Source organism: Eleutherodactylus coqui, chromosome 5 (assembly GCF_035609145.1).
Source record: "Eleutherodactylus coqui strain aEleCoq1 chromosome 5, aEleCoq1.hap1, whole genome shotgun sequence".
In the NCBI taxonomy this organism is placed as follows: domain Eukaryota; kingdom Metazoa; phylum Chordata; class Amphibia; order Anura; family Eleutherodactylidae; genus Eleutherodactylus; species Eleutherodactylus coqui.
In genome coordinates this window covers 268,843,723-268,869,708 of record NC_089841.1, presented here as the reverse complement: position 1 = coordinate 268,869,708, position 25,986 = coordinate 268,843,723, and the positions used below count along the sequence as shown (strand labels likewise).

Genomic DNA, 25,986 nt, shown 5'->3' with positions numbered 1-25,986 from the left:
GACCCACAGCATGGGTGGGTGCCAGGAAGCCACCGGCGGTACATAAATATATCCCATTGCATTGCCCATCACAGCAGAGGTAATGTCATGTTTAATGCAGGTGGGCTTCGGCCCACACTGCATGCCCCGGTCAGACTGGGGTTCTTTAGAAGTGGACACATGCAGTTACAACTCCCTGTGGACCCACAGCATGGGTGGCTCCCTGGAACCCACCGGCGGTACATAAATATATCCCATTGCAGTGCCCAACACAGCTGATGTTACGTCAGCTGTAATGCAAGTGGGCAAAAAATTAATTGGATTACACTGTAGGCGAGGGCCCCAAAAAATTGGTGTACCAACAGTACTAATGTAACTGAGAAAAATTGCCCATGCCCAACCAAGAGGGCAGGTGAAACCCATTAATCGCTTTGGTTAATGTGGCTTAATTGGTAACTAGGCCTGGAGGCAGCCCAGTAAAAATAAAAATTGGTTGAGGTGAAAGTTTCAACGCTTTAATGAGCATTGAAACGTATAAAAATTGTTTAGAAAAATTATATGACTGAGCCTTGTGGGCCTAAGAAAAATTGCCCGTTCGGCGTGATTATGTGAGGTTTCAGGAGGAGGAGCAGGCGGAGGAGGAGGAGGAATATTATACACAGATTGATGAAGCAGAAATGTCCCCGTTTTTGATGGTGATAGAGAACGATGCTTCCATCCGCGGGTGCAGCCTACGTATTGCTTAGGTATCGCTGCTGTCCGCTGGTGGAGAAGAGAAGTCTGGGGAAATCCAGGCTTTGTTCATCTTGATGAGTGTAAGCCTCTCGGCACTGTCGGTTGACAGGCGGGTACGCTTATCCGTGATGATTCCCCCAGCCACACTAAACACACTCTCTGACAAGACGCTAGCCGCAGGACAAGCAAGCACCTCCAGGGCATACAGCGCGAGTTCAGGCCACGTGTCCAGCTTCGACACCCAGTAGTTGTAGGGGGCAGAGGCGTCACCGAGGACGGTCGTGCGATCGGCTACGTACTCCCTCACCATCCTTTTACAGTGCTCCCGCCAACTCAGCCTTGACTGGGGCGCGGTGACACAGTCTTGCTGGGGAGCCATAAAGCTGGCAAAGGCCTTGGATAATGTTCCCCTGCCTGCGCTGTACATGCTGGCTGATCTCTGCGCCTCCCCTGCCACCTGGGCCGCGGAAATGCGCCTTCGGCCACTAGCGCTTTCGGATGGGAACTTTACCATCAGTTTGTCCACCAGCGCCCTGTGGTATAGCATCATTCTCGAACCCCTTTCCTCTTCGGGAATGAGAGTGGAAAGGCTCTCCTTATACCGTGGGTCGAGCAGTGTGTACACCCAGTAATCCGTAGTGGCCAGAATGCGTGTAACACGAGGGTCACGAGAAAGGCATCCTAACATGAAGTCAGCCATGTGTGCCAGGGTACCTGTACGCAACACATGGCTGTCCTCACTAGGAAGATCACTTTCAGGATCCTCCTCCTCCTCTGGTCATACACGCTGAAAGGATGACAGGCAAGCTGCATCTGTACCCTTAGCAGTGGGCCAAGCTGTCTCTTCCCCCTCCTCCTCATGCTCCTCCCCCTCCTCCTCCTCCTCCTCAACGCGCTGAGATATAGACAGGAGGGTGCTCTGACTATCCAGCGACATACTGTCTTCCCCCGCCTCTGCTTCCGAGCGCAAAGCGTCTGCCTTTATGCCAAGGACCTGGCAGATGGCTGCCAACCAGGCCCACTCTTCTGTAAATAATTGAGGAGGCTGACTCCCACTACGCCGCCCATGTTGGAGTTGGTATTCCGCAATAGCTCTACGCTGCTCATAGAGCCTGGCCAACATGTGGAGCGTAGAGTTCCACTGTGTGGGCACGTCGCACAGCAGTCGGTGCACTGGCAGATTAAACCGATGTTGCAGTGTCCGCAGGGTGGCAGCGTGTGTGTGGGACTTGCGGAGATGTGCGCAGAGCTGGCGCACCTTTCTGAGCAGGTATGACAAGTGTGGGTAGCTTTTCAGAAAGCGCTGAACCACCAAATTAAAGACATGGGCCAGGCATGGCACGTGCGTGAGGCTGCCGAGCTGCAGAGCCGCCACCAGGTTACGGCCGTTGTCACACACGACCATGCTCGGTTGGAGGCTCAGCGGCGCAAGCCAGCGGTCGGTCTGCTCTGTCAGACCCTGCAGCAGTTTGTGGGCCGTGTGCCTCTTCTCTCCTAAGCTGAGTAGTTTCAGCATGGCCTGCTGACGCTTGCCCACCGCTGTGCTGCCACCCCGCGTGACACTGACTGCTGGCGACGTGCTGCTGCTGACACATCTTGATTGCGAGACAGAGGAGGAGGAGGGTGGTTTAGTGGAGGAAGCACCGAGCTGGGGCCCGCAATTCTGGGGGTGGGTAGGACGTGAGCGGTCCCAGGCTCTGACTCTGTCCCAGCCTCCACTAAATTCACCCAATGTGCCGTCAAGGAGATATAGTGGCCCTGCCCGCCTGTGCTTGTCCGCGTGTCTGTTGTTAAGTGGACCTTGGCAGTAACCGCGTTGGTGAGGGCGAGTACAATGTTGCCGGAGATGTGGTCGTGCAGGCCTGGGACGGCACATCGGGAAAAGTAGTGGCGACTGGGAACCGAGTAGCGCGGGGCCGCCGCCGCCATCATGCTTTTGAAAGCCTCCGTTTCCACAAGCCTATACGGCAGCATCTCCAGGCTGATCAATTTGGCAATGTGCACGTTTAACGCTTGAGCATGCGGGTGCGTGGCGGCGTACTTGCGCTTGCGCTCAAACAGTGGCGCTAGTGACGTCTGGACGCTGCGCTGAGAGACATTGCTGGATGGGGCCGAGGACAGCGGAGGTGAGGGTGTGGGTGCAGGCCAGGAGACGGTAGTGCCTGTGTCCTCAGAGGGGGGTTGGATCTCAATGGTAGGTTGGGGCACAGGGGGAGAGGCAGTGGTGCAAACGGGAGGCGGTGAACGGGCATCGTCCCACCTTGTGTGGTGCTTGGCCATCATATGCCTGCGCATGCTGGTGGTGGTGCCTCCCCAGCTGATCTTGGCGCGACAAAGGTTGCACACCATTGTTCGTCGGTCGTCGGGCGTCTCTGTGAAAAACTGCCACACCGTAGAGCACCTTGACCTCTGCAGGGTGGCATGGCGCGAGGGGGCGCTTTGGGAACCAGTTGGTGGATTATTCGGTCTGGCCCTGCCTCTACCCCTGGCCACCGCACTGGTTCGGCCTGTGCCCAAACCCTGACTTGGGCCTCCGCGTCCTCGCCCGCGTCCACGTCCTCTAGGCCTACCCCTACCCCTCAGCATGGTGTATTACCAGTAGTGCAGAAACAGAACACTGTAATTAAATGTGCCGCTTATTGGCCTGTGGTTGGAGGCTGACTTCGTTTACGGAACGCCAGGAAATAATTTGGCGCAAGCCTGCTGTAACACTTAGCTGGCTGTGTAAGATTTTGTAGAACTACTACCCCCAGCACACACAGACCCAGAACACTGAGCACAGTGACAGGCAGGCCAAATAGATTTTTTGCCCAAATTTTTTTAGCAAAGGCCCACTGCCTATATTCAATGAATATGTCTTCTGTCCCTGCCTCCACACTTCTGTCCCTGGACTATTACTGCAGGGCGCAATGCTCTGCACGGCCGATATACCAAAAAAAAAAATTGTGCAACACTGCAAAAAGCAGCCTCCACACTACTGCACACGGTTAGATGTGGCCCTAAGAAGGACCGTTGGGGTTCTTGAAGCCTACAATAGGCGGAAATGCGCCTTCGGCCACTAGCGCTTTCGGATGGGAACTTTACCATCAGTTTGTCCACCAGCGCCCTGTGGTATAGCATCATTCTCGAACCCCTTTCCTCTTCGGGAATGAGACTGGGAAGGTTCTCCTTATAGCGTGGGTCGAGCAGTGTGTACACCCAGTAATCCGTAGTGGCCAGAATGCGTGCAACACGAGGGTCACGAGAAAGGCATCCTAACATGAAGTCAGCCATGTGTGCCAGGGTACCTGTACGCAACACATAGCTGTCCTCACTAGGAAGATCACTTTCAGGATCCTCCTCCTCCTCCTCCTCATCCTCCTCAGGCCATACACGCTGAAAGGATGACAGGCAAGCAGCAGGGGCACCGTCAGCAGTGGGCCAAGCTGTCTCTTCCCCCTCCTCCTCATCCTCCTCATGCTCCTCCTCCTCCTCCTCCTGAATGCGCTGAGATATAGACAGGAGGGTGCTCTGACTATCCAGCGACATGCTATCTTCCCCCGCCTCCGTTTCCGAGCGCAAAGCGGCTGCCTTTATGGTTTGCAGGGAACTTCTCAAGATGCATAGCAGAGGAATGGTGACGCTAATGATTGCAGCATCGCCGCTCACCACCTGGGTAGACTGCTCAAAGTTTCCAAGGACCTGGCAGATGTCTGCCAACCAGGCCCACTCTTCTGAAAATAATTAAGGAGGCTGACTCCCACTGCGCCGCCCATGTTGGAGTTGGTATTCCACGATAGCTCTACGCTGCTCATAGAGCCTGGCCAACATGTGGAGCGTAGAGTTCCACCGTGTGGGCACGTCGCACAGCAGTCAGTGCACTGGCAGATTAAAGCGATGTTGCAGGGTGCGCAGGGTGGCAGCGTCCGTGTGGGACTTGCGGAAATGTGCGCAGAGCCGGCGCACCTTTACGAGCAGGTCTGACAAGTGTGGGTAGCTTTTCAGAAAGCGCTGAACCACCAAATTAAAGACGTGGGCCAGGCCGCCTCCGCCATCATAGCTTTGAAAGCCTCCGTTTCCACAACCCTATACGGCAGCATCTCAAGGCTGATAAATTTGGCTATGTTGACGATTAACGATTGAGCGTGCGGGTGCGTGGCGGCGAACTTTCGCTTGCGCTCCAACACTTGCGCTAGCGACGGCTGGACTGTGCGGTGCGAGACATTGGTGGATGGGGCCGAGGACAGCAGAGGTGAGGGTGTGGGTGCAGGCCATGAGACGGTAGTGCCTGTGTCCTGATAGGGGGTTGGATCTCAGTGGCAGGTTGGGGCACAGGGGGAGAGGCAGCGGTGCAAACCGGAGGCGGTGAACGGCCTTCGTCCCACCTTGTGGGGTGCTTGGCCATCATATATCTGCGCATGCTGGTGGTGGTGAGGCTGTTGGTGGTGGCTCCCCAGCTGATCTTGGCGCGACAAAGGTTGCACACCACTGTTCGTCGGTCGTCAGGCGTCTCGGTGAAAAACTGCCAGACCTTAGAGCACCTCGGCCTCTGCAGGGTGGCATGGCGCGAGGGTGCGCTTTGGGAAACAGTTGGTGGATTATTCGGTCTGGCCCTGCCTCTACCCCTGGCCACCGCACTGCCTCTTGCAACCTGCCCTGCTGCTGCCCGTGCCTCCCCCTCTGAAGTCCTGTCCTGTGTAGGCGTTGCACACCAGGTGGGGTCAGTCACCTCATCGTCCTGCTGCTCTTCCTCCGAATCCTCTGTGCGCTCCTCCCTCTGACTTACTGCCCGTACTACTACCTCACTGCAAGACAACTGTGTCTCATCGTCATCGTCCTCCTCACCCACAGAAAGTTCTTGAGACAGTTGGCGGAAGTCCCCAGCCTCATCCCCCGGACCCCGGGAACTTTCCAATGGTTGTGCATCAGTGACGATAAACTCCTCTGGTGGGAGAGGAACCACTGCTGCCCAATCTGAGCAGGGGCCCGAGAACAGTTCCTGGGAGTGTTCCCGCTCCTGAGCATGTGTCATTGTAGTGGAGTGAGGAGGCTGGGAGGAAGGAGGAGCAGCAGACAGAGGATTCGGATTTGCAGCAGTGGACGGCGCAGAACTGTGGCTGGACGATAGGTTGCTCAAAGCACTTTCTGCCATCCAGGACAGGACCTGCTCACACTGCTCATTTTCTAATAAACGTCTCCCGCGTGGACCCATTAATTGGGCGATGAATGTGGGGACGCCAGAAACGTGCCTCTCTCCTAATCGCGCAGCAGTCGGCTGCGACACACCTGGATCAGGAGCTCGGCCTGTGCCCACACCCTCACTTGGGCCTACGCGTCCTCGGCCGCGTCCACGTCCTCTAGGCCTACCCCTCAGCATGCTGTATTACCAGTGATTTGATTTCACAGGCAGGAAAGAAATTTGCGCAAGCCTGCAGGCCAAATATAATTTTTTAACTTTTTTTAAAAAGGAAAGGCCCACTGCCTCTAGTGAATGAATAATAAGTTTAATAACTGTGTTGCGGCCCTGCAAAAGTGTCACAGAACTTTACTGTTGCAGAGTTATTAACTGTGGCAGAGCAGGTATTTCCCAGGCAGGAAAGAAATTGGCGCAAGGCTGCACTCAACCGTAGCTGGTTGCGTCTGATTTTTTTAGGTTCTCCACGCAGCACACACGTACCCAGAGCCCTTAGGACTGACAGAGGCAGGGCAAATATACTTTTTTCCCTTTTGTTAAAAAAGAAAAGGCCCACTGCGTCTATTCAATGACTAATATAACTGTGTTGCGGCCCTGCAAAAGTGTCACAGAACTTTACTGTTGCAGAGTTATTAACTGTGGCAGAGCAGGTATTTCCCAGGCAGGAAAGAAATTGGCGCAAGGCTGCACTCAACCGTAGCTGGTTGCGTCTGATTTTTTTAGGTTCTCCACGCAGCACACACGTACCCAGAGCCCTTAGGACTGACAGAGGCAGGGCAAATATACTTTTTTCCCTTTTGTTAAAAAAGAAAAGGCCCACTGCGTCTATTCAATGACTAATAACTGTGTTGTGGCCCTGCCTACACAATTCTGTGCCTGTAGTATCAATGCAGGGTGCAATGCTCTGCACTGCCGATTTTGAGAAAAAAAAAAAAAAGCAACACAGCTAACAGCAGCCTGCACAGTACTCCACACAGTTAAATGTGGCCCTAGAAAGGACCGTTGAGGTTTTTGAAGGCTACACTCACTCCTAACACTCTCCCTGCCTAAGCACCACTTCTGTCCCTAATACCGGGTGCAATGCTCTGCACTGCCGATTTTGAGGAAAAAAAAAAAATTCTCCACTGCTAACAGCAGCCTGCACACACGTAGATGTGGCCCTAAGAAGGACCGTTGGGGTTCTTGAAGCCTACACTCACTACAAATACTCTCCCTACAGCAACTCCAATAGAACAGCACTTTCCCTCACTAACTCACAAGACATCTGAGGCGAGCCGCGGGAGGGGCCGACTTTTATACTCGGGTGACACCTGATCTCGCCAGCCACTCACAGCAGGGGGGTGGTATAGGGCTTGAACGTCACAGGGGGAAGTTGTAATGCCTTCCCTGTCTTTCAATTGGCCAGAAAAGCGCGCTAACGTCTCAGAGAGGAAACTGAAATTAACCGGAACACCGCGTGGTACTCGTTACGAGTAACGAGCATCCCGAACACCCTAATATTCGCCCGAGCATCAAGCTCGGACGAGTACGTTCGCTCATCTCTAGTAGTTTACTAAAAAACAAGGAGGACATTGAATATGTACACAAAGGCCTTTAGCATTATTTCAGGGAGAACACTCTGGTGCCTTACAGCCCCACAAGGCTGTAATAAAAAGACAGAGAGGTAACTTCACTCATTGAGCAGATTTAGTTCATAGAATCTTGTAATAAGAAAACGGTCCCACTGCAGCATGAAAAACATCTGTTTAACGCATCAAATTAAAGGAGCTCCTCAACCAAAATTCAGAAAAGTACCTTTTCTTTGCAAAATATATACATTATGTCCTCTCAAAAAAAAGGTAAAAAAAGGTCAAAAAAGTTAAATCTCTTAAAATCAGAATTGCTAAATATAAACATAGGGTCCAGTTCATGGACAGAAATGTTTAAAATCTCACCATTTAAAAACACAATTAAACATATTACTTATCTAGGGACAAGAATATCCCAGAGTCTCAAGGATCTACACAATTTAAAATTTGTGCCTACTTGGGAAAATTGAAAAGGAACTCACCTCCTGGAGCTCCCTGCCAGTCTCACGGTTTGGCAGGAAGAATCTAATGAAAATGGTAAGCTTACCAAAAGCACTATATGTACTCCAAACCTTACCAATAGATGGCCCACAGGTTTTCTTTGCCAAATTGAAAAATCTTGTAGCAAAATTCATCTGGCAGGGAAAGGGACACAGAGTTAAGCATGCAACTCTTATAAAAACAAAGAGAGGTGGTGACATAATCAGAGACTTAGACTATGGTCCGCTACAAAAAAATAAACTCAGAGTTCCAAAACCCCTTCACCCAACTAACCTGTAATATTTGGCAGAAACCCAATAAAAAGCACCAACTTGTACCTCGGGTCAGCGGTTTCACCCCACTCCTTTTACTAATCCCAAACAAATTTTGAGCTCTTAAACAAAAAATTATGAGAGACACCAGTTTGTCCTCAATACAATCCGGCCTTCTCGTGATGGATGACTCTGTACCCCAGGGTTTTAAGTTCTTGATGGGGGCTGGGGGATACCATATTCAAAGAAAAACACATTATCAGGGATACAATTATGTCCCACTCTCCAGATATCATCGATACACACCTGAATCTGTTATTTCACAGATTATTCTGGAGCCCCCAGGCTGTCAAGAACTCGATTTCCAAAATATACAGGGCTCTGACACGAAGCGAGCACCAACCCTCCTTATGGAGGATGGGAAACAGAGTTAGATACAACTTTCACAGCTGATGAAGTAAAGAAAATCTTAAGCAATTCCAGGTTCCAGGAATTAATTACTAAATTCTATGTAGATGGTATAAAACCTAGCATTACTCAACAAAGTAGATCCAGATTACCCCCCCCCCCCCCTATGCTAGAGATGCTCGAAAGATATTAGTTCGTACAAGCATATCTGGTTCTCATATACCTTTTTCCAAAGAATAACCTGTCTTATCCTCAAAACTAATATTACACTCTCCCCTGACACCATCCTCCTAAACCTGGACGGGCCAGGCCTTACAAATAGAAACAAATCTATTTTCCCGTTTCTCATAAATGCAGCCAAGATCCCCAGATATTGGATATAACACAATCCCTTCTGGAGTGGTATAAGGAGGTGAACACTATCTGCTCATTTGAAAAGACCCAATCCAGATGAGATGGAGACTTGGAGAAGTTCATTAACTTATGGAGCGACTGGTTCATCTTCTCATCCAGAGACCCTGGCACACCGCCCCAAACCTTTACTGCCCCCTAGACTTTGGATTGCTGTCATCTCTGCTCTTGATTTTACTGTTTGCCTCTTTGTTTTCTGATGTTTTCCAATGCATAACTCAACAGAGCTGTCATTATTCTGTGTTGTTTACTTGATGTACCGTATATACCGGCGTATAAGACGACTTTTGAACCCCGAAAAATCTGCTCTGAAGTCGGGGGTCGTCTTATACGCCGGTAATACAAAAAAAAAAGTGTAAAAAAAAAAAATCATTACTCACCTCCCCCGGCGTTCTGTCGCGCTCCGGCAGGATGTCGCTCGCTCTTCGTCCCCGGCGCAGCATTGCTTTCTGAATGCGGGGCTTGAAATCCCCGCCTCCAGAAAGCTAATACACACGCCGTCAGCCAGTTACAGCCATTCAATGACAGCATTGAATGGCTGTGATTGGCTGAAGGCGCATGTGTGTTAGCAATCACACCCATTCAATGATGTCATTGAATAGTGTGATTGGCTGAAGCCATGTGTGTTTTAGCCAATCACAGCCATTCAATGATGTCATTGAATGGCTGTAACTGGCTGACGGCGTGTGTATTAGCTTTCTGGAGGCGGGGATTTCAAGCCCCGCATTCAGAAAGCAATGCTGCGCCGGGGACGAGGAGCGAGCGACATCCTGCCGGAGCGCGACAGAACGCCGGGGGAGGTGAGTAATGATTTTTTTTTTCTCCACTGTATTACCGGCGTATAAGGTGAAAGTTGGGGGGTCGTCTTATACGCCCCTTCGCCTTATACGCCGGTATATACGGTATTGATTTACCTTGTGATTTACCTACTTTGATTCCACCTCTGTTGTAATCCCCTCCCTTACCCTAATGAAAAATAATTCATACAACAGCAAAAAAGTGGGATGTGACCTAATATGGTACCAGTACGTAAAAAACAAGCCCTCGCACACCTCCATCAATGGAAAAATAGAAAGGTTATGGGACTTTGAATATAGCCATGCCAAAAAAAAAAATCCAAGAAAAAGGTTTTTATTGTGCAAGAGTGGAAAAAAAACCTGTAAAATTTTTTGCAACATTGCAACCAACCCAAAGAAAAAAATGTATCACATCATTTATGCTGTATAACTAACACTGTAAAAATGGATGAATCGATGTGTTGTTTCTCTCTGGCCTCCTTCATACGGGCGACAAAGTCGCACGATTTTCACGCATTGCAACAATGCTGTGAATCGCATGTATGTGAAGCCCATGCTTTCCCGTGGGTTCCTTCACATTTGTGAGGTTTTGTAGCATGTGACATTGTGAGTTAAAAACCTAGAAGGTTTTACGATATGCACGCGACTTGCGAGGGTCTGTCGCCCATGTTTCCCTATGGAGCCTCTTTGTTGCATCGCATCACATGAAAATACGGTTTTAATGCCATGCGGTGCGACTTTGACACTAGAAAATCCTATTGTAAGAGCCCTAAAAAAAGCCCTAGTTGCAGAAAAAAATACGAATACATCACCTCCGGCACTATCATGTCCGGCACGCATCTTCCCTGAAGCTCCCCAGCACTTGCTTGAAGTCTTCTGACAACCATTCCTGGATTGAAGGCTCAAAATCCCCACCCCCAGGAAGGGCTGGCTGTGATTGGTTGACAAGCTCCGTGGCTTAGCCAATCAGAGCCAGTTCTCGTTGAACCAATCACAGCCATTGGTGATTGGTTCATCGAGCGCCGGCAATGACAGCTCTCCTTTGGTGATGTATTATATTTGCTTCTGCAGCTAGGGCTTATTTTGGGGGTAGCGCAAAAAACATGCTGCAGCCGGGGAATCCACGCCGCAGTTCCGGCTTCTGCCGGCTTTGCCGCAACGGATTGGCTGTCTCATCTGGACGAGATTTCTGACAAATCTTGTCCACATGGATGGTGAATCCCGGGATTAGCGTCCGCAGGCGGATTTGCCGCAGCTAACTTCCGCACGGATTTTCCATGGCAAATCCACCCTGTGTGAACCCAGCCTAATTAAGATGAAGACGACATTGCGACTATTCTTTATTTTTGTGATTTTTAGCCACGATCGGCCGAGTGTAAAAGCGCGTACGGCCATGTGAAAGAGGCCTTACAGCACAAATTCACGGTGCACTCATTAGTAGGAGGAAAGGCTATAAAATGTAATTGGCCTATTTCATTATTATCTAGCAGACATTGGGATAATATCAGAATGCTCTTGCGTGGCGCACATAGCACAAATAATTTTATAAAGTGACGTATCGTAAGTGAGACCTGAAGGTCCTTCACAAAAGAGCAGAAGAATACAAATCCTTATTTTCAGCACTTACCTGTTGGATATAGTTAACAAACTTGCACATGAATTCCCCAAATATCCACCCGGGAAGAGGATACAGTGCAGCAGTAATAGGCACGCAGCAGACTAGAAATATTATATCAGTGGTTGCCAGGTTAGCTGTGAAGTAAAGAGGGAAATGTTAGCCATTGTGTTCAATCGCATTAAGGGCTTATTCACATGACCATATATATGCAGGCATTTAGCTGCATTAAAAAGCCTGCACTTGTAAAAATAGGACAATCGCCGTGTGAAGAGAGAGGTCTTGCCCTATCTTTTGGCGAAATACGCAGGAAGCTCCCATTGACTTCTATGATAAAAAGGAGGGAGTTTCCCTGCGTACAGTGCTGGGAGAAGAAGACGGCTCGCCCCAATTAAGCATTTATTGACATTCCGAGCATTTTATAGCGATTGTTGCTTGCCATTGCTTCAGCGTGTTTTTTAATATTTACGTAGCAGCGTCCGGTGTGAAGGACATGAAATACGCGAATAAAGATCAGGCCTTGATCAGGTCAAATATTCATCCATGCGATAAAATGCTGCGTACGAGTGAACGTAAAAATGGATACAATCGTGTGAAGGAGGCCTCAGGTCAGAAGCGGCATCGTGTCATAGGCCCGTCACAGATTAAGCCAGAACCCTACTCCACACTGATGAGGGGCAAGCACCCCGAAACAGTCTGCTTGTGCATGGCTACTGGCTTGGTTTAATACTCCCAATCATTGAGGACTTGTTATAAGGTCCCTTTGAATTGAAGGAATGCTGCCATCCAATAGATCTCGCTGTAGGGACGCTCCTTATTTGCAGGGACGCCCCGGCACACGTTGGGCGCCAGTAAATGAATTCCAGTGGATTTGGGATATTAAAATGTCTCATTTTGTCTCATCTTAGATGGGCCCTTTCAGCTGGGAGACCCCTGGCAAACAGATGATTTAGCTGTACCTGGCCAGACATTTCCCCTGCAGTGGCCATGTAATAAGTGGAGTATAACATGGCAGCCATACAAATGAACAGCTGTTCATGTAATAGAGATGAAGATACTTGAGCTCTGTGACCAGTCCGTGTTTTGCAGACCACAATACGGCGCTAATGTAGATCTATGCGTCTATTCACATGGACATATTTTTCACAGCTGTTTTATCATGGAGGTTTGGGGTTTGTATGGGGGTTATTGGGCTGATCCCACTCCATTCAATGCGGGTGTCGGCTGTTTCTTATAGCTGACACCCACCCGCAACAGCTGCAATCCGCACTATCTGATTGTAGCTGTTAATCTTATAAATGCCGCTATAAATTCAGACAGCAGCATTTAAATGCACCGATTGGAGTTCAGGGGGGCCCAAAGGGCCCCACAATGACATTGGAGGGTGACGTTCAGTTGCCATAGTAGCCTGGGGCCTTCTGAAAGCTTCAATGGCTGCTACTGCAGATTGTCTATCAAACTGGGCTTAATAGACTATCTGTAAGATTGCAGTTTACTCAGCTCTGCTACAGGCAGCTATATACACTCAACTCTGCTACAGGCAGCTATATACACTCAACTCTGCTACACGCAGCTATATACACTCAACTCTGCTACACGTAGCTATATACACTCAGCTCTGCTACAGGCAGCTATATACACTCAACTCTGCTACAGGCACCTATATACACTCAACTCTGCTACAGGCAGCTATATACACTCAACTCTGCTACACGCAGCTATATACACTCAGCTCTGCTACACGCAGCTATATACACTCAGCTGTGCTACAGCCAGCTATATACACTCAGCTGTGCTACAGCCAGCTATATACACTCAGCTCTGCTCTACGCAGCTATATACACTCAGCTCTGCTCTACGCAGCTATATACACTCAGCTCTGCTCCACGCAGCTATATACACTCAGCTCTGCTACAGGCAGCTATATACACTCAGCTCTGCTACATGCAGCTATATGCACTCAGCTCTGCTACACACAGCTACATGCATTCAGCTCTGCTACATGCAGCTATATACACTCGGCTCTGCTACACACTGGAGAGTCCCAGTTTTGGTGATCTCCTCTGGCCGCCATTAACCTAGTCACTGGTATGGACAGGGGTTGCTGGTAGTTTCAGGGACTTCCAGTTACTTGGGCCCCAGCTCCCTGATAGATACACTGGCCCACAAAGGGTCAGACTATTATATCCCACTGGCTACGTTAACCCCTTCCATGGAGACTGTGTCGGCCTTGGTAAACCAGGTCCAGGTCCTGACGAACCTGGTTCAGGATTTGACTACTGGTTTGCAGCAACAGGAACAGGTGTTGTCTATGGCTTAGATTCAGCCTCCCTCTGTTCCGGTGACAGTTTCTGAGCCTCAGGCTACGCTGCTTGATTTCTTTGCTGGGGAGAGGAAACTGTTTATTGCCTTCCGGGAAGGCTGCAAGCTGTATTTTGATCTGCGACCCCACTCGTCTGGCACAGAATACCAGAAGGTAGGCATTGTGATCTCCCGACTAAGAGAAGACCCTCAAAACTGGGTTTTCTCTTTATCCTCTGACTCTCCCACATGACAGTCTTTTCTGCTCTGGGTCAAATCTATGATAAGCCCGACCATGCTGCCTACTCCGTCTCTCAACTGTTGTCCTTTCGTCGGGGTCGGATAGTGGCGGAGGATTACTGCTCCCAATTCAGACAGCTTTGCACTGAGTCTAGGAAGAACGACTCAGCCCTCAAGGACTTGTTCTTGGCCGGCCTATCCGAAGGCCTCAAGCATCTGCTGGTTGCTCATCCTGAGCCTAATACCCTGGAGCAAGCAATGTCGTTAGTTATCCGAGTTGATCGTCGACTAAGGGCAGGATGATCTGTGAGGACCAGTCTGGTCCACCCGATCAGCTCCTCTGTTAATCAGACAACTTCACCTCCCTCTGCTGAACCCATGGAATTGGGAATTATGTCACTTAAACAGCGAAGGAAAAGCTGATTTAAGAAGAACCTTTGTTTCTATTGTGGAGAGTCTGGTCATCAGATCGCTACCTGCGGGAAGAAGCCTCGGCAGGAAGAACTTCCGCTACTAGTCAGTTGTCGGGAGGACTGTCTAGGAGCTAAGGTACTCCCAGTTGTGTCTAAGATGTTCTTGCCCTGCGCCTTAGATTTCCTTTCTTTCTCTCATGCAGGGCAAGCCTTTTTTGATTCCGGGCCACAGCAAATTTTGTTAATTTTGATTTCGTGGCTCAAATTTCTGGTTCCATGGTAGACCCTCCGATTCAGGTTTCTGGGGTAGACTCCACTTCATTGCGTTCTGGCCTCATCAATCTAGTGACACCAGAGTTAAAATTTACTGTAGGAGCCATGCATACTGAGTCTTGCACTTTCCTCGTCATGAAAGACTTGTCTGTGGACTAGTCTTAGGGCTACCTTGGTTAAGGGAACACAATCCCATTATTAATTGGGACACGCTGGATCTGGTCAAGTGCGGTCTCCGGTGCACCAATCACATGTGTCCTGTGAACTTAGATACCTCTGTTTTTGAGGGTGCTGAGTTACCAGACTATATCTCTGAGTTTGCTGACGTTTTCTCCAGTTATCTGAAGTATTGCCTCCCCGTAGAGATTTTGACTGTAAGACTGATCTGTTCCTAGGTCCCAAACTCCCTAAGGGGCAGATCTATAACATAACTGTCCCTGAGAGGGAGTCCATCAAGGACTACATTCAGAACAGTTTGGGCAAGGGACATATTCGAACATCAGAGTCTCCTGTGGGTGCTGGGTTTTACTTCGTTGAGGTCTCAGACCCTGTATTGATTACAGGGAGCTCAATAAGATAACCGTCAGAAACCAATATGCTTTTCCTCTCATCCCCAACCTCCTTAATTAGGTTTCCAGGGCCACGTGGTTTTCCAAGCTCGACCTGAGGGGAGCTTATAATCTAATCCGTATATGGGAAGGGGATGAGTGGAAAACAGTCTTTAATACACCTCTTGGCCACGTTCAATACCTCGTTATGCCTTTTGCGTTATGTAATGCCCCAGATATTTTCTAAAAATATATGAATTCTATTTTCCTGGATATCATGGGTGTGTTTGTTGTGGTATACCTGGATGACATCCTGATTGGGAGATACACTGTGTCCAGGTACGAACTGTGCTGACTCGCCTCAGGGCTAACCAATTGTTCGCTAAGTTGGAGAAATGTGTTTTCGGTGTCCAGAAAATATCTTTCTTGGGGTATATCATTACACCATGCGATATTCAAATGGATCCGGTAAAGGTAAAAGCGATCACGGAATGGGCTCAGCCAGTCACCTTAAAGGCTCTTCAGCGCTTCCTTGGGTTTGCTAACTACTATCATAAATTCATTAAGAACTTCTCCGTGGTGGCTAAGCCTTTAACTGATCTCACCAGAAAAGGAGCGAATGTGAGTACCTGGTTTTTAGATGCTCTTGCGGCTTTCTCTACCCTGAAGGCTGCCTTCTCTTCAGTGCCCGAACTCATCCAACCTGACCTATCCAGTCCGTTTGTGGTGGAGGTTGACACTTCCAAGTTTGGAGTTGGAGCGGTAACTGTCTCAAGGTCTCTCCACACTTTTCCAAGAAGTTCTCGTCCTCTGAACGAAATTACAACATAGGCAACCCGGGAATTACTAGCTACCGTGTTTCCCCGAAAATAAGACAGTGCCTTATATTAATTTTTGTTCAAAAAGGTTTAACTTTTTTACATGTATAGCTGCCTGGACACTATTTAAATTGACTTTTTAAATTAACTGTTAGCAGGGCTTAATTTTGGAGTATGGCTTATATTTCTAGCATTCTCAAAAAACCTGAAAAATCATTTTGCATCCTCAAAAATCCTGGAAAATCATGCTATGTCTTATTTTCACGGTATGTCTTATTTTCAGGGAGACAGGCTATTAAGTGGGCATTTGGGGAATGAAGCCATTTCCCAGAAGGAGTACTCCATCAAATCACTGTACTCACAGACCATAAAAACCTCATTTATCTGGACTCTGCTAAAAGGTTGAATGTTCGGTAAGCCCGCTGGGCCTTGTTCTTTTCACAGTTCAACCTTGTAGTGTCTTACAGACCAGTTTCAAGAAAATGTTAAGGCGGATGCCTTGTCTAGGAGTTTTGGTACCCTGGAACTTGCAGAGTCTGAGCCTGAGAGTATTCTCTCCTCCGGGGTGGTTCTCGCTGCTGTCTCCTCCGACCCTTCATCTCTTATACACGCTGCTCAACAATCGGCCCCTAAAGCCCTTCCGGAAGGCAAACTTTTTGTCCAGTTGTCATTTAAGTTGAAGGTGTTCGAGGAGACGCATGCTTCAGTCCAGGGGTACTCAGGAATTACTATCTAGGATTTATTGGTGGCCTCATATCGCCAGGGATATCCGGTCATTTGTGTCAGCATGCCCAGTTTACGCCAGGGGAAGAGTCTCAGGAGACGTCCTGAGGGTCCTCCCCACCCTGTGTCCTTCCCATCTAGGCCATGTTCTCACCTGTCCATGGACTTTATAACTGATCTGGCATTCTCGCATGAAAACATGATCATTTGGGTAATAGTTGATCTTTTTCCAAAATAGCACATTTCGTTCCTCCATGCAAATTACCTGACGCCAAGCAACTATCTGAACTGTTTATCAGGGAGGCTGTTAGGCTACATGGTATTCCGGAGGATATTATCTCGGATAGAGGAGTACAGTTTGTTGTTCGTGTCTGGCGGGCTTTCTGCATTCCATCCTGAGTCTAACGGACAAACTGAACGCATGAATCAAGAATTAATCCAGTACCTTTGACGTTTTGTATCTGATAATCAGTTTCAGTGGTCAAATTATTGACCTCTTGTCGAATTTGCCATTAATAACCATGTTAATTTGTCTTACCGTTTTTCTGTAATTATTGGTTCCATCCCCGATTAACATTCTCAACTCCTTCGGTTTCTGATACTCCGTCTGCTAATAAATCTTCTGATGAACTGTGAACAGTTTGGGCCCAGGTTTGTAAGGATCTTCAGGGTTCCCAGGAGAAACTTCTTAGACAGTCGAATAAAAGATACACGATCTCTGCACCTTTTGTGGTTGGGGAGCAGGTGTTACTGTCTTCTAAGAATTGGAGACTTAAGGTTCTGTTATTAAAACTTGCTCCTTGCTTTGTTGGTCCATTTACAATCTCTCAGGTTATTAACCCGGTGGCATATAAATTATCCCTTCCAGGGTCTTGGAAGGTTCATAACGTCTTCCATAAAGGTTTGCTAAAGAGACTTGTAACTCTGATTCTGCCCACCCATGACCCGCCTTCTCCTACGCTAGTGCAAGGAGAATAAGAGTATTAAGTGAAGAAAATTGTTGACCCAGACAGATTCGGGGCTCGATTCACTACCTGGTCCACTGGAGGGTTTGGCCCTGAGGATAGGACGCGGGTTCCGGCCAGGGATACACTCGCGCCACGTCTGGTCAGACTTTTCCACAGGGCCTTCTATTTCAAGTATGATACTGGTTGTGGGGGTCCAGTGTCCACCTGTAGAAGAGGGGGTACTGTCAGGACCGGTGTCTCTCGGGGTCTCCGTGCCTGCACCGCTGAACCTGTCACTGAGGCTGCGGGGGTTGCGGCGTAGGCGATCTGCGGTTTTGGTGACCTCTCCTGGCTGCCGTTATTCTTGTGCCAGCTCCGGGCGCATGCTCCCGTGTTCAGGGGGCGGGCGCCCAGGTAGCCGTTTTTTTGGGGACGCGGCGGGTGTCGTTCCGCATCGCATCCCTATTGCCATGACACCTAGCCGTGCTACTCCACTTCTGCTTGTCCAGCAGACACAGGGGTCTGGTTCTTCCAGCATCTCTGATTAGGTCCTGCTGCTGTCAAGCTCCCCACCCCAATCAGCTGCTGGGGCGGGAATTCTGACAGCATTTAAACTGCTCAGTTTCCCCAGTCCCTTGCCAGAGTATGTTTGGTCTCCAGCTATACCCGCGTACCTTTGGATTGATGTCCTGTTTTGACTTTGCTTGCTTTTGGACCTGACTTCGCCTTCATATCACCCCTTGTACCGTGTTCTCTCCTGCTGCCGACCCGGATTGCCTGACTTGCTGTGTGTTTGTTTGTTTCCGTTTTTTGTCTGTAGTCTGACTCCCTCCAGTATTTGTTGCTTAGTCAACTCCCTGCCCCGCATTACTGGTCAGCCCAGGGACTGTAGCCCAGTTGTCACCCTGGGGCCTAGCCCAGGAGGGCAAGTGGGTAGGGACAGGTGTTGCGAGTAGTTTCAGGGACCTCCAGTTACGCAGACCCCAGCTTCCTGACACTGAGAAGAATCTCTTTATGTGCGTATACTGAGGAGAATCTACCTCACCTCTATGTGTATATACTGAGGAGAATCTACCTCACCTCTATGTGTATATACTGAGGAGAATCTACCTCACCTCTCTGTGTATATACTGAGGAGAATCTACCTCACCTCTATGTGTATATACTGAGGAGAATCTACCTCACCTCTATGTGTATATACTGAGGAGAATCTACCTCACCTCTATGTGTATATACTGAGGAGAATCTACCTCACCTCTATGTGTATATACTGAGGAGAATCTACTTTCCCTCTATGTGTATATACTAAGGAGAATCTACCTCACCTCTATGTGTATATACTGAGGAGAATCTACCTCACCTCTATGTGTATATACTGAGGAGAATCTACTTTCCCTCTATGTGTATATACTAAGGAGAATCTACCTCACCTCTATGTGTATATACTGAGGAGAATCTACCTCACCTCTATGTGTATATACTGAGGAGAATCTACCTCACCTCTATGTGTATATACTGAGGAGAATCTACTTTCCCTCTATGTGTATATACTAAGGAGAATCTACCTCACCTCTATGTGTATATACTGAGGAGAGTCTACTTCACCTCTATGTGTATATACTGAGGAGAATCTACCTCACCTCTATGTGTATATACTAAGGAGAATCTACCTCACCTCTATGTGTATATACTGTGGAGAATCTACTTTCCCTCTATGTGTATATACTGAGAAAAATCTACCTCACCTCTATATGTATATACTGAGGAGAATCTACCTCATCTTTATGTGAATATACTGTGGAGAATCTACTTTCCCCCTATGTGTATATACTGAGGAGAATCTACCTCCCCTCTATGTGTATATACTGAGGAGAATCTACCTCACCTCTATGTGTATATACTGAGGAGAATCTACCTCACCTCTCTCTGTATATACTGTGAAGAATCTACCTCACCTCTATGTGTATATACTGAGGAGAATCTACCTCACATCTATGTGTATATACTGCGAAGAATCTACCTCACCTCTATGTGTATATACTGAGGAGAATCTACTTTCCCTCTATGTGTATATACTGAGAAGAATCTACCTCACCTCTTTGTGCATATACTGAGGAGAATCTACTTCCCTCTATCTGTATATACTGAGGAGAATCTACTTCCCTCTATGTGTATATACTGAGGAGAATCTACTTCCCTCTATGTGTATATACTGAGGAGAATATACTTTCCCTCCATGTGTATATACTAAGGAAAATCTACCTCACCTCTCTCTGTATATACTGAGGAGAATCTACCTCACCTCTATGTGTATATACTGAGGAGAATCTACCTCACCTCTATGTGTATATACTGAGGAGAGTCTACTTCACCTCTATGTGTATATACTGTGGAGAATCTACCTCACCTCTACATGTATACACTAAGGGAAATCTACCTCACCTCTATGTGTATATACTGAGGAATATCTACCTCTCTACTATGTGTATATACTGAGGAGAGTCTACTTCACCTCTGTGTCTATACTGAGGAGAATCTACCTCCTCTCTATCTGTATATACTGAGGAGAATCTACCTCCTCTCTATCTGTATATACTGAGGAGAATCTACCTCCCCTCTATGTGTATATACTGAGGAGAATCTACCTCCTCTCTATCTGTATATACTGAGGAGAATCTACCTCCCCTCTATGTGTATATACTGAGGAGAATCTACCTCCTCTCTGTCTGTATATACTGAGGAGAATCTACCTCCTCTCTATCTGTATATACTGAGGAGAATCTACCTCCTCTCTGTGTATATACTGAGGAGAATCTACCTCCGCTCTATGTGTATATACTTAGGAGAAGTGTATATACTTAGGAGAATATGTCTCCGCTCTATGTGTATATACTGAAGAGAATCTACCTCACCTCTATGTGTATATACTGAGGTGAATCTACCTCCCCTCTGTGTATATACTGGGGAGAATCTACCTCCTCTCTATGTGTATATACTAAGGAGAGTCTACCTCCCCACTATGTGTATATACTGAGGAGAGTCTACTTCACCTCTATGTGTATATACTGAGGAGAATCTAACTTACCTCTATGTGTATATACTGAGGAGAATCTAACTTACCTTTATGTGTATATATTGAGGAGAATCTAACTTACCTCTAGGTGTATATACTGAGGAGACTCTACCTCACCTTTGTGTGTATATACTGAGGAGTATCTACCTCACCTATATGTGTATATACTGAGGAGAATCTACCTCCCCTATATGTGTATAAACTTAGGAGAGTCTAACTGGCTTCTATGAGTATATACTGAGGAGAACCTAACTGAGCTCTGCAAGTGTATACTGAGGAGAATCTAACTAACTTCTCTGTGTATATACTAAAAGGCTGTAAAGTACATAAGGAAGTGGCCATGGCCTGCAGGGATGGAGCCTTTAATTCTAAGAAGGGGCTGCAATCTCCAGTCTGGGGTTAAATTTTAATTAAAAGGGTGCTACCTTTAAGGGTAAAAAGTGAGGATAATGGGAGGGGTGGTACATTATGCAGAGGGACATTGGTACTTGCAGCCTGAGGAGAATCTCATGCTCCTCTATGTATATACATATTTTGTTCCTCGGTTCCACTGAAGTAACTACAACTTTATAACATTTTCTGTGTGAACAACTGGTACACACCTGTACCAAATTAACTTGGGCAAAGCTGGATATATCAGCTAGTAAGTAATATGGTTTATGTGTACCACTGGACAACTGGGCAGAGACTGAGAGAGACATGCCCAAACACATAGCCAGACCACAAGGGATGGAACTAGGTGATGTAAGGTGAGGAAATAAAAATGGGTAGGACTTCTTCTAACAAAGACAACCTAGGAGAGGAGAAGTGTATCTCCAGTTGAGTGGAATGTAATGACACAATTGTGTACTTGATGAGCCTGAGAAGTATATTAGAAAGAAAATCAAATTAACCCCTTCCCTCCCCATGACGTAAGGGTACGTCATGGGAGCGGGGTACTTCCCGCAAAATGACGTCCCCCTATGTCATGGGGATAGCGCGAGATCATGACTGATCTTGCGCTATCCCACAGCGGGAAATGGCTGTCAGTCATAGGAGATGCGCCCCCTGCTGCTAACCCCTTCCCTTCCACGATCTATATAGATCGCGGCATGGGAAGGGTTCACAGAGGGAGCGCGCTCCCTCTGTGAAGTTGCCAGGCTCTCGCGATATAATGGCGTCCTGTGTTGCCAGTGCCTGGGATCGCTGTATAAGCGATAAGGTATGCCTTATCCCAGCGATCATCAGTGCTGTGCTTTAAGTCCCTCAGAGGGACATACATGGTGTAAAAAAAAATGTACAAAAAAGAAAAATGTAAAAAAAAACCTTTTTTGTGCTTTTTCTCATATTAGCATAAAAAAAGTAAAAATAATTAAAATGGCACATGTTTGGTATTGACGCATCCGTAACGATGTGTACAAAAAGTTGAACACACTTTTTATTTTGTACGGCAAAAAGCATTAAAAAATCTGCTAAAAACAGAGGCAAAATGCTAATTTTTAGCATTTTGCCTCACAAAAAATGCAATAAAAGTGATCAAAAAAGCCGTATGTTCCCTTAAATGGCACCAATAAAACTAAAGCTCGTCTCGCAAAAAATAAGCCCTCAAGGAGCTCTTTCCATTGTAAAATAAAAAAGCTATAGGACTTTGAATGCAGCGATATAGGGGAAAATTTTTTTCCAAAAAAAGGGTTTTTATTGCAGAAAAGTGGAAAAACCTAAAAAAAATATAAGAATTTTGGTATCATTGCAATCATACCCACCCGCAGAAAAAATATATTGTGTCATTTATGCTGCATGATTAAGGGCGAGCACCCACTGGCGTTTTTTTACCTGCGTTTTGCGTTTTGCGTTTTTCCTGCACAGGCATAGAGATAACATGTGTTCCTGTCCACTGGCGTTTTTTTTGCGTTGCGTTTGCGTTTTTAACATAGGAACTGTCAGTTGCATATGTGTCCCTATTTTTCTCCTAATGCACCCATGAATGTCAATGGAAAGTAATGGAAAACGCCGCGAAAAACGCGCGGAAAAAACCGCGAGAAACGCGGCGAAAACGCTGCGTTTTTTTCCCGCGGAGAACGCAAACGCCAGTGGGTGCTCGCCCTAACAGTGTAAAAAAATCAATGTCAGAATTGATGCGTTTTCTCTTCTTGTTTATCATAAAAAAATTATAAAAGTTTTACAATATAGTCTATATACCCAAAAATGGCACAATCGAAAACTAGAGTTCGCCATGCAAAAAACAAGCCCTTATATGGCTGCGTCGACAGAAAAATAAAAAAGTTATGGCTTTTAAAAAATGGAGATGAAAATCCTCCAAAAATCGTTGCGTCCTTAATAGAGATGAGCGAGCACCAAAATGCTCGGGTGCTCGTTACTCAAGACGAAATTATCACGATGCTCGAGGGTTCGTTTCGAGTAACGAACCCCATTGAAGTCAATTGGCGACCCGAGCATTTTTGTATATCGCCGATGCTCGCTAAGGTTTCCATTTGTGAAAATCTGGGCAATTCAAGAAAATGATGGGAACGACACAGCAACGGATAGGGCAGGCGAGGGACTACATGTTGGGCTGCATCTCAAGTTCACAGGTCCCACTATTAAGCCACAATAGCGGCAAGAGTGCCCCCCCCCAACAACTTTTACTTCTGAAAAGCCCTCATTAGCAATGCATACCTTAGCTAAGCACCACACTACCTCCAACAAAGCACAATCACTGCCTGCATGACACTCCGCTGCCACTTCTCCTTGGTTACATGCTGCCCCCCCCCCCCCCCCCGCACGACCCAGTGTCCACAGCGCACACCAAATTGTCCCTGCGCAGCCTTCAGCTGCCCTCATGCCACGCCACACTCATGTCTATTTATAAGTGCGTCTGCCATGAGGAGGAACCGCAGGCACACACTGCAGAGGGTTGGCACGGCTAGGCAGCGACCCTCTTTAAAAGGGGTGGGGCGATAGCCCACAATGCTGTACAGAAGCAATGAGAAATATAATCCTGTGCCACCGCCATCAGGAGCTGCACACGTGGGCATAGCAATGGGGAACCTATGTGCCACACACTATTCATTCTGTCAAGGTGTCTGCATGCCCCAGTCAGACCGCGGTTTTTTATAAATAGTCACAGGCAGGTACAACTGGGAATCCCCAACTCCGCAATGGGAATTCCGTGTGCACCCACAGCATGGGTGGCTCCCTGGAACCCACCCGCTGTACATAAATGTATCCCATTGCAGTGCCCTGGACAGCAGAGCTAACGTCAGAATAAATGCAGGTAGGCTTCGGCCCACACTGCATGCCCCAACCTGATCGGGGTTTTTAATTCATAGACACAGGCAGGTACAACTCCCTATTGTGAAGTCCCTGTGGACCGACAGCATGGGTGGGTGTCAGGAAGCCACCGGCGGCACATAAATATATCCCATTGCATTGCCCATCACAGCTGAGGTAATGTCATGTTTAATGCAAGTGGGCTTCGGCCCACACTGCATGCCCTAGTCAGACTGGGGTTCTTTAGAAGTGGACACATGCAGTTACAACTCCATGTGGACCGACAGCATGGGTGGGTGCCAGGAAGCCACCGGCAGTACATAAATATATCCCATTGCATTGCCCATCACAGCTGAGGTAATGTCCTGTTTAATGCAGGTGGGCTTCGGCCCACACTGCATGCCCCAGTCAGACTGGGGTTCTTTAGAAGTGGACACATGCAGTTACAACTCTGTGTGGACCGACAGCATGGGTGGGTGCCAGGAAGCCACCGGCGGTACATAAATATATCCCATTGCAGTGCCCAGCACAGCTGAGGTAATGTCATGTTTAATGCAGGTGGGCTTCGGCCCACACTGCATGCCCCAGTCAGACTGGGGTTCTTTAGAAGTGGACACATGTAGTTACAACTCTGTGTGGACCGACAGCATGGGTGGCTCCCTGGAACCCACCGGCGGTACATAAATATATCCCATTGCCGTGCCCAGCACAGCTGATGTAACGTCAGCTGTAATGCAGGTGGGCAAAAAATTAATTGGATTACACTGTAGGCGAGGGCCCCAAAAAATTGGTGTACCAACAGTACTAATGTACGTCAGAAAAATTGCCCATGCCCAACCAAGATGGCAGGTGAAACCCATTAATCGCTTTGGTTAATGTGGCTTAATTGGTAACTAGGCCTGGAGGCAGCCCAGTTAAAATAAAAATTGGTTCAGGTGAAAGTTTCAACGCTTTAATGAGCATTGAAACGTATAAAAATTGTTTACAAAAATGATATGACTGAGCCTTGTGGGCCTAAGAAAAATTGCCCGTTCGGCGTGATTACGTCAGGTTTCAGGTGGAGGAGCAGGAGGAGGAGGAGGAATATTATACACAGATTGATGAAGCAGAAATGTCCCCGTTTTGGATGGTGAGAGAGAACAATGCTTCCATCCGCGGGTGCAGCGTACGTATTGTTTAGGTATCGCTGCTGTCCGCTGGTGGAGAAGAGAAGTCTGGTGAAATCCAGGCTTTGTTCATCTTGATGAGTGTAAGCCTGTCGGCACTGTCGGTTGACAGGCGGGTACGCTTATCTGTGATGATTCTCCCAGCCGCACTAAACACCCTCTCTGACAAGACGCTAGCCGCAGGACAAGCAAGCACCTCCAGGGCATACAGCGTGAGTTCAGGCCACGTGTCCAGCTTCAACACCCAGTAGTTGTAGGGGGCAGAGGCGTCACGGAGGACGGTCGTGCGATCGGCTACGTACTCCCTCACCATCCTTTTACAGTGCTCCCGCCGACTCAGCCTTGACTGGGGAGCGGTGACACAGTCTTGCTGGGGAGCCAGAAAGCTGTCAAAGGCCTTAGAGAGTGTTCCCCTGCCAGTGCTGTACATGCTGCCTGATCTCTGCGCCTCCCCTGCTACCTGGCCCTTGGAACTGCGCCTTCGGCCACTAGCGTTGTCGGATGGGAATTTTACCATCAGTTTGTCCACCAGGGTCCTGTGGTATAGCATCACTCTCGAACCCCTTTCCTCTTCGGGTATGAGAGTGGAAAGGTTCTCCTTATACCGTGGGTCGAGCAGTGTGTACACCCAGTAATCCGTACTGGCCAGAATGCGTGTAACGCGAGGGTCACGAGAAAGGCATGCTAACATGAAGTCAGCCATGTGTGCCAGGGTACCTGTGCGCAACACATGGCTGATCTCACTAGGAAGATCACTTTCAGGATCCTCCTCCTCCTCCTCCTCCTCAGGCCATACA

General features: G+C 47.9%; 1 protein-coding gene across 1 annotated transcript in view; it reads right to left on the bottom strand.

Moving 5' to 3' along the window:
* The window catches only part of KISS1R (KISS1 receptor), a 120,916-nt gene that overhangs the window by 66,925 nt on the left and 28,005 nt on the right, over positions 1-25,986 (bottom strand). Inside the window, exon 2 of the mRNA XM_066602060.1 lies at positions 11,451-11,575. Coding sequence (XP_066458157.1) covers positions 11,451-11,575 — 125 coding nt within the window. The remainder of the gene's footprint in view (positions 1-11,450; positions 11,576-25,986) is intronic.